Source organism: Stenella coeruleoalba, assembly GCF_951394435.1.
Source record: "Stenella coeruleoalba genome assembly, chromosome: 8".
Lineage (NCBI taxonomy): Eukaryota > Metazoa > Chordata > Mammalia > Artiodactyla > Delphinidae > Stenella > Stenella coeruleoalba.
Genome location: NC_137154.1, coordinates 52,610,942 through 52,620,590, shown reverse-complemented (window position 1 = coordinate 52,620,590; position 9,649 = coordinate 52,610,942). Strand labels below are relative to the sequence as shown.

The following is a 9,649-nucleotide window of genomic DNA, read 5'->3' as shown; positions in this document are numbered from 1 at the left end:
ATACCAGGCTGAGATCTTTTGCAACCTTAGCACACTTTTGACTCAGCTTAAGCACAGAGTCAGCTCACCCCCATAGTCATTTTTCTGACATTAGCAATGGAAAGTCTCCATGAAAATGACCTTTGTGATATTAGGAATACCTCCATGTTTCCCCTAATTCTTCTTTCTACATATCCTGACATTTATCTTTCCATATAATCATGTAATTATACATCCACTCATTCACCCACACAGCTATCTAACTATATATTAATCCATCCATTCACCAACCACATTATCCACCTACATACATTTGCATTCAGCCGTCCATAGAATCATTCTTGTACTCATTCACCTTTCCATCTTCCCGCCTACCTACCAACCCAGGTGCCCATTTATCCATTTTCTTCCCACCTATATGGTCATATACTTATCTGTCCATCCATACATTCACCCACCATCCACCCGTGTACCCACTCACCCATCCACACACCCATCCCTTCATCTTCTCTCTCTCTGAGTCACCCATACATCTATATTCATCATCCATCCATCTATCTATTCAGCCGTCCAATACTTTCTGAGATTCTATTATATTTCAGATCTTGTGTTGAGTATTCTGAGTGATTCAAAGCTGAATAAAATGCAGGCTCGCTGTCTCTCTTCACTCATTATGGGAGAGGATGGGAGCAGATAAGGCAGACGATGCTGAGTACTATAAAACAGGAACAAAGGAAATGCTTTGGGGATTCAGAGGAGAGAGAAGTGGCATCTGGATAAGGCTATGGATGCTTTCCCACCAGGGGAGACTTTTGGGTTGAGCCTTGATGGAACAGCAGTACTTGGACATACGTAGATGCATTGGAAGTAATTCCAAGCAGAAGAAGCAGCACATCAGAGATGGAGAAAGCAGAATTCATGTCTTATTCTGTATGTTCCTGCCAAGATGTTTAGTGCAGACCTGGGCACACTTTAGTACCTAATACATACTTCCTGATTTATATTTTTTCTTCTCTTCTCTGACATGGGCACCTCCCAACACCTGATCAGGATAAGAGTTCACTCTTTTTCTTTAAGAGGATTCTACAGTTGCCTTGCTGGATGGCCTTGGGCAAGTCACAAAACCTTTCCGGGGTTTCTCTGAGTTTAGGGTTGAATTTCTGTCTCTATGAGGTGGTCCTTTCCCCCTAATCTTAGTTATTTCTACTATGCTCTCTGCATAGAGATCAGCATTTCCACATATCTTAAAATTTTATTTCCTTTTGTTGGCACCAATGAACTCTATCCCACCTGTCTCCAACTTCTTCAGCTCTGTCCCCAGGCAAAAAGTCTGCGATGTGAACTAAGGGGGAAGTACTGTGCGAGTGAAATAACACTGAAGTAGAAACCAGGAGCCATGAATTCAGACACACATTTGCCATGAGCTTGCCATATGACCTTGGGCAAATCTCTTTCCTTATCTGTTTTAAATGTTCCTATAGAATGTTAGCACTGAACACAACATTTGAGATTGTCTAATCCGACATCCTCATCTTACAAATGGAAAAACAGGCTCATAAAGGGTGTGCCACTTGCTCTAGATCATATCTAGATTAGTGGTAAAGCTTATCCAGAACTAAGCTTCAAATTTCCTGAGTTTCAGTTCAGGATTTTCTTTACCCAAACACATTTCACGTCCATTCACAGCCCCTATACATCTCAGGGAGCGCTTCCTCTCCCACCTCCATTCTCCAGGAATAAACGTGTGAGTCTTCCAAGTGTTTTAGCAGTGTGTCCCTGATTCATGCCTAGGCCGGGGCTGGGTAGGTAGTATTTAAGAGCAAGTATTCCAAGCCTGATGGAGTTGATTATGTTCATCCGGAAGAGAAAAGAGAAAGAAACAAGGGACTCTGGTTATCTACTGGGCTTTAATCAAATTGAGAAACAAGGAAATTCATCACCCAGAGGCTAAGGGAGTTGGAGAGCTTGGCTTCCGCTGGCTCCAAGTCCTGTAATGGGTTGGGTGCTGTCCAAGGTGCTGACATCTTCACTTGCTGCTCGAGTGGCTGGGAAGGGCCCAGTTTGGGCAGAGGGATGGCAGCTGTTAGGAGATGGCCCAGGATAGAGCAAGAAAGGCCCTGGACTTGTTGGGGGAGAGGCTTGAGTCCTTAATCTCCTCTTTTTCATTTGTCTATCTGATTTAGAGAAAATATCTCTTCTTCAGGCTAGAGTCCTGAGCTAGGATTAAAGAAATAGAAAGAGAAGGGAGAACCCTAGACCCTTTGATCTCAGGGAGATGCCCCCAGCATGAGTGGAAGCTCAGCCCTTGGCCTTTGGAGATTCCCCATATTAAGGGGAGATGTAGCCTCTGCTTCTATAAAATGCTCAGTCCATTGGCAGAAAAATGAACTTACCGTTGGGTATTTATTAATCTGGTGGAGAAACATCACTCTGCTTTTAACTCTAGCTCAAGTATGATATAAGGGAGGCATGGACCATGTCTCCATGGAGCTTCCAGTCTGATGGGGAAGACATGGTCTTCCTCTACAAAACTCTCAGTTTGGTTGAAGAGACATGCTCTTAATTTATGGGGGAATCTCAGTTATAATCTGGAAAACATGATAAACAGATAAATTAAAATGTGCACTATAATCAACCAAAGAAGTCAGATCTTCACGTTTGTGATTAAGGTTACTGGTGCTAGATATTTAGTGTCAGTCAAGGAAGGTTTCCTGGTAGAGGTAAGTTTGAGTTGAACTTAAACAAAAGCAAGGGATTTGAGTCCTTAGATCCTAGGCCCCCTGAGAATTACAACCATACCTTCTCATTCTCTTATATCCCTTTTGGAATAAGCACAAGCCTGGACACAGAGAAGGTTCTTAGTTAATGAAAAGTCACCAGCAGATAGAGAGTGAATATACCTATGTTGTAGGTGTGGAGTGAAGAAGGGGTAGGAATCAGGGAGGAGGGTTTTTTGGTATGGAGAGCCTGAGGCTGGGGTGGGGGAAGGCAGTGGAATGATAACATGAGCAGAGGTAGTAGTCCAATGTGTGTCCAGGCCAGTGAAGCACAGCATAGAGCCACTCCCTCATATTTCTAGAGCTGGTGAGAGACACTTTATTGAATCTTGGATTGTTAAAGCTAGAGCCTATTAAATTACAAAATCATAGACTGCTCAGCTTCCAGAGCCACACAATCATGGAAAGTTAGAGTATTAAAATCATAGCATCTTAGCAGGGCAGAATCACAATGTGTTGAAATTATAGAACTGTGGCATATTAGAGCCAAAGGGCCAAAAATCCATATTAGAGAATCTTAAAATCCAAGAATCTCAGTGTCAAAAAAGAAAAGAAACAGCAATTTATTGACTCCCTCTATTTGTATCAGTTATGGTGCTAGGAGTATTAGAATGTACTAGAGTACATTATCCTCTTTAATTCCTACCACAAGTTTTAAGCTGTTCAATCCTGTTCCTACTTAATGCAGTACTTCTGACAAATGTTTATCTAACACAGGCTTGTGTAAATGTCATGACAGGAGAGCCATTGCCTTTGTGCATACCCCTACCCCTGCTGAATGGAAGCTAGAAAGCTCTCCCTTATATAAGCTGCATTCTCTCTCCCGGTAGTGTCCCCGCACTTGTCCAGTTCATGTCCTCTGAGCTACACTGAGTATGTCTAATCTCCCACTCATATGACAGCTTTTCAGATGGCTAAAGACAGTCCTTATTTCTTTCTTCTCTAGGATAAGCTGTTTTGTTCATCATGTAGCTAGAAATGGGGCAGCAAGTCAAAGAATATTGGAGCTGGAAAGGCCCTTAGAGGTCATTTTGTCCAGAGACATCCTTTTACCACCAAGCAGTATAGCATTATGGTCAGGAGCCTGGCTTTAGAGAAAGATGAGCATGAATTCAGAGTCCAGAGATCCAGCACTAACTTGCTATGTAAGCTTGGGCAAATTCCCTCATATCTCTGGGCCTCAGTCTCCTTATCTATAAAATAAAGAGAATAATAATATTGACATAGCAGAGTTGATGTGAGGATTGAATAAGATAATGCAAGGGAAGCTCTTAGCAGAGTGCTTGGCACACAGCAAGCAGTCAATAAATATTACCTGTGATTATTGGAGGCCCAGAGGGGCAGGGAGTTGCTCAAGATCACAGAGCAACTCAGAGGCAGAGCTGGGGTTAGACCAAGGACTCCTGCCTCCCAGCCAAGGACCCTTTCCTGTTCCACAGTTTCACTCTACCTTCCTGCGGAAAAGGAAAAAACCCCAGAGGGAACTGGAATGCTTTGCTCACTGAATCAGTTAGAATGCAAGTAAGAAAACACCTGATGGCTTAAACCTTTTATTTCCTTAACGAGGAAGCCAGAGGAAGGTGGAGCCAGGGTTGGTCTGGTTACTCAACCAGAATATGTCTGGTTATGTCTCTGACGACCCAGGTTTTTCCCATTCTAAGCCCTGAGAGAGACTCCCCTTGTGATCACAAAATGGCTGATGTGACACCAAGTACCATGTCCTCCCAAGCAGGAAGAAAGGGCACGGGAGACAAAGGATCTTCTCTCATGCCTCTCTTATCCAAGAGGGGAGCTTTCCAAGAAGACCATTCCCTTATATCTCACTGACCAAAATAAAGTCACATGTCTACTCTTAGACTATTCACTGGCAAAGAGGAAGGCTTTTCCATGAAGGGCTTGGATCGTCCTTGTGGCTGGGCACCTTGCTACTGGAAAGAGGAAAAGGAGATTGGCTGCGGGAAGGCAACAGATAGTGTGTGCCACACTCACCCTCTGTCTCCTCGCTGAATTGGCCTCTCAGCTCCACCTCTGCCAGGCGGCCTTCCCTTATTTCCACCCCTTGGTCCTGCAGACCCTCTTCCATCAGGCGACTGAGCATTGCCCAATTCAAGTTGCAGTCTACTTTGCCAAGCTCTCTCTTTTCATGTCCAAATCTTGTCTTCCCAGCTAGTCTGTGAGCACAGGGAGAATAATGGCAGCTGCAAATGAATAAGTACCTATTGGGTGCCAGGCATTGTTCTGGACACTTGTGGTAGCCTGCTTCCAGATGGTTCCCAAAGAGCCACACCTCCTGGTATCCACACCCTTTTATGTTCCTGCCCCACACTGTACCAAGTTAGTCTGTGTGACCAAAAGAATATGGTAAAAATAAAGGTTTGTCACTTCCAAGGTTAGGTTATAAAAGATACTGTGGCTTCCATCTTGGTAGATTCTCTTTCTTGGATCATTCATTTAGGGAAAGTTAGCCACCATGTCATGAGCAGTCTTGTGGAGAAGTTTGTGTAAAAAGGAACTGAAACTTTTGACCAACTGCCCCCAAAGAATGGAAGCCTGACAGCAACCACAGAGGGAGCTTGGAAGTGGATCCTCCAGCCCCATTGAACGTTCTGATGACTGCAGCCCTGGCTGAGACTTGACTGCAACCTCATGAGACATCCTGAGCCACAATCTCTCAGTTAGCCCGATTCTGGGTTCTTGATCCTCAGAAATTGTGCGAGATCATAAATATTTGTTGTTTTAAGCTGCTAAGTTTTGGGGTAATTTGTTACTCAGCAATAGTTAACTACTATAGTCTTACATTATCACATTAAGTCCTCATGACAACTCTATGAAAGATAGGGTTTGTTTCTCCCGTTTTTCAGATGAGAAAATTAAGGCTGAGATGAATGCAGTTGACTTCTCACAGGTGGAAAGTGACACAGCTGCGATTTGTCCTCATGTCTATTGGATTCCAAAGCAGAGGGAACCTGGTTTTCTCGGCTGGAATGTCTCCAGCTCCAGGGTGAAGGTTGAGGAATTGAGGACAGGAGGAGATCTCTTACTCTGATGTGTTTTTTTTATGCTTTTCCCCATTCCAATCACATTAGTTAGTAGCTACGACATCTATTGTGTGTATGTGATTCAGGGACAAGTAAGTTTATTAGAAAAAACATTGGACTTTAAAAGGGGGATACCTGAGCTCTTGAGCAACGTTGGACAAGTTCCTGTAGTTTTCTAGGCTTCAGATAATTTATCCACTATACGGGGCCAATAGTCCTTGTTCTACATTCCTCGTCAGGAAGCCATGAGGATCAAGTGTGAAGGGACTTTGTAAAATGTAGTGCTGTGACCATGGAAAGCCTCTCGCAGTCTTCAGGGGAGGCAGCTCCACACTGTCACCTCTGCACAAGTGGCCAGTGTTCCCTCTCCTCTCCCACCTGAGTCTAGGTTCAGGAGACAGAGAATACTGAGAGAAACTGAGGGCCCTGACCCATTTCTTCAGCTACATCCCTCACCATGACCTTTCTCTTAGACCACACTGTAGCCCTGCCGAACTAGTGGAAAATTCCCCAAGCTTGCCAGGAGCTCTCTGTATGCTGAGTTTTTATCTGTGTAGTTTCTTCTCCCTGGACGCTGTTCCCAACTTCTCCACCTGGTATGGTCCTACTCATCTTTCAAGACTCATCTTAGATGTCCCCACTTCAAGGATGACCTGGTTCAAGGCCTCCTACTTCTTCTCTTGATTAAGCACCAGTGTCCAGCCTGAGCTCTTGGCCTCCAGCTTCCCTTTTCCATTCAAAGCCCCCAGGGTACGGCCTGCAGCCTTTCTAAAACACAAATCTTGTCATGTCACTCCCTGCTTAAAATAACCAGTCAATTGAATAATCCATCAGTCAATGCTTCAAGGGCGCCTCTTTGTCCTCAGGAAGACATCCAAAGCCTTCAGCTGGAACTCAAGGCTTGGTCCTCACTGGTACATCCAGCCTCAGCTCTCCTCTCTCTCCTGATGGCCTTGCACGTGCAGTACATCCCAACCACATCGCTCTTGTACCACATCTCAGACACACTCTGCCCTCTTGTGCCTTCCTATCTTTGCTCATACCATTGTTTCTCATGTCTATTTGCATCTTTTCTACCTGGGAATTTCCTGCCTAATCTCTAAGGCCAGCTCTGATTTAACCTTTTCTGGAGAGCCTTCCATGGTGACCCCAGGAAGAATACGTGGCTTCCTCTTCTTCCCCCTCCTATATGACTAATCATGCTTTTATTACTATGTGTCAGCTTGTCTGCTTATACCGGGAGTTTCCTGTACTGGACCCATGGCTGTGTCCCCCCAGCAGTGCCAGCACAGGGGCATAGAGCAGCCATGTGGTTTGTTGGTTGATTGGGTGTTTGAATAAATAAATGAATGTATGGTGAATGAATCTATCCTTGAACCATCACTTCTTGGCCAGCACCAGAACTGCTGCTTCCAGGGTTAGCCCATTTTATAGCAAAAGGGGAAACAGAAGGAAGGGACTGCTCTGGAAGGGAGAAAGAAAATCAATAAAAATGTAAATCTGGCTGAGAAAAGCTGTCCCAGGCTGGCTGTGGGGAGAGATAAGACTGGGCAGGCTGAGCCCTGGCTGACAGTGGAAGAAAGATTAGGGGACAAGCAGAGCTGCAGCCAGGGCAGGGCAGAGCGAGGGTGGTGCCTCCCCTCAGTGGTGCCTCTCCCTGTCCTTACTGCCCACTCCCACCTCCACCCCCATGTTCTCCTTTCAGGAACAAGGGAAGGGGAAGGAAACTTACAAATATTGATCATTAGGTACACTGCCTGTGAATGAGTATGTTATCATTATTTTGTCTTCATACCTTCTGAGAGACAGGAATGATCAATCTCACCTTACAGGTGAAGAAACTGAGAGGCAAAGAAGTTAAATCTTGTTTGGGGTCACACCGTGAATCAGTGGCAGAGTCTAGATTTGAACCCAAATCTGACTGACTCTAAAACTCTGTTCTTTTCACTCCACTCCACTGGAGGTCTACAGCTAGGCTTCAAATGATCCCCAACCTCTGAAATCAGGGGCACAATTGTGTATAAGTTTGTGTGCATTTTTAATGGAGAGTCTATACCTTTTAATGGATTCCCTGAGGTGGTTGCCACCCACTCCCGTTGCCTATACCATGCTGCATCCCTGGAGGTGGTGGCCTTTGAGCTGGGTCTGGAAGTTTGGACAGGGCTTCATGAAGCGGGATGGAGAGGCAAACAATGGGGTGGGGATGTGAAGAAGGCCAGCTGGGTAGAGGGAGGAGCACATGTAGGGGCTTGTTAGGGGGAAAGAATTCAACATGTCTAAAGAATGTCGAGGGTGCTGTGGGTTCTTTCTTTTTTTAATAAATTTATTTATTTATTTTTGGCTGTGTTGGGTCTTCGTTGCTGCGTGCGGGCTTTCTCTAGTTGCGGTGAGCCGGGGCTACTCTTCGTTGCAGTGCACAGGCTTCTCATTGCAGTAGCTTCTCGTTGCGGAGCACGGGCTCTAGGCATGCGGGCTTCAGTAGTTGTGGCGCACGGGCTTAATTGCTCCGCGGCATGTGGGATCTTTCCAGACCAGGGCTCGAACCCGTATCCCCTGCCTTGGCAGGCAGATTCTTTTTTTTTTAATTTATTTATGTATTTTATTTATTTATTTTGGCTGTGTTGGGTCTTCGTTGCTGCGCGCGGGCTTTCTCTACTTGCGGCAAGCGGGGACTACTCTTCATTGCAGTGAGCAGGCTTCTCATTGCGGTGGCTTCTCTTGCTGCAGGGTACGGGCTCTAGGTGCGTGGGCTTCAGTAGTTGCAGCATGCAGCCTCAGTAGTTGTGGCTCACTGGCTCTAGAGCACAGGCTCAGTAGTTGTGGCGCACGGGCTTAGTTGCTCCACGGCATGTGGGATCTTCCCGGACCAGGGATTGAACCCGTGTTCCCTGCACTGGCAGGCGGATTCTCAACCGCTGCGCCACCAGGGAAGTCCCAGTTCTTGCTCCTCCTTTATTTGTGCTCCAATCATGGCTCCTGGCTCCCTGGTATCTGCCTGCCCTGCAACTTCCCAGCATGAGTCTACAGCCTAAAGGAACTCCGGACCAGGTGTCAGGATCTTCATTCTGGTTCCAGTCCTGTTCTCTGCTGGATTTTACCACCATAGAATCTAGTAGGAGACTTAATGCCTTCTCCTCCAACTCTCAGGGACAGGGTGAGAAGAAAGTGAACTCACAGGTGTAATTGCTTGCGGCTTCTCATTGGCCAGAGGCCATGTCAGGGAAGAGGGCTGCTCCCTGGACCCCCTGAATCCCTGGGAAGTCGCTGGCCCTTACCTGTTCCACCCCTGGCTCTCAGCCCCATGTCTCTCTTGTGATTACTCCTGGAGTCTCCTCCCTGACCAGCCTGGATGATTTTAAGCACAAGCAGCTCATCTTCTTCAAATCTCAGCTCAACCCAGAGGTAGACTCAGCATGAAGCTAAGACTGCTTGAGCACCACGGCCTCTACCCAGGCCCTGGGAGAGTCTTCATCAATATGTTCCTGTTGTCAAGTTCTCAGGAAATTTCCAAAGGTAGACACTTTCACCACAATGGGTCAAGATGGCTAGTTCTTTCCACTCCAAGTGTCCTTGTGTCCCAGTTTCCCTTTATGTGAAGCAGTTGGCATGGACATTTCTGGAATAATGCTAAGGGGGAGTGGAGTTGGGGATCAATTTAATTTGGATTCATTGGGATATATTTACGTGGTTCTCAGTCACCTCTATGAATAGATAAATCATTGCTAGCTACCTCTGTATAGAGAATGGCTTCTAGGATTCTTCCTACCCACAGTCCAACTCATTTGGCATTGTGACATCAAGGTGTCATATCCAGAGGTCATCTTGTGACATGAAAGTGTTTTCTCCTGCCTGGCC

General features: G+C 45.8%; 1 protein-coding gene across 3 annotated transcripts in view; it reads right to left on the bottom strand.

Moving 5' to 3' along the window:
- Positions 1-146: 146 nt before the first annotated feature.
- The window catches only part of SLCO2B1 (solute carrier organic anion transporter family member 2B1), a 61,051-nt gene continuing 51,548 nt past the window's right edge, over positions 147-9,649 (bottom strand). The window contains exons 12-13 of one of the 3 annotated variants that reach the window (XM_079928545.1): positions 4,746-4,927; positions 466-2,567 (exon numbers count right to left, since the gene is read on the bottom strand). In XM_079928545.1, the coding sequence (XP_079784671.1) occupies positions 2,557-2,567; positions 4,746-4,927 (193 nt within the window). In that variant the 3' untranslated portion in view covers positions 466-2,556. The other 2 variants (XM_079928544.1, XM_079928542.1) reach the window with 2 other exon arrangements.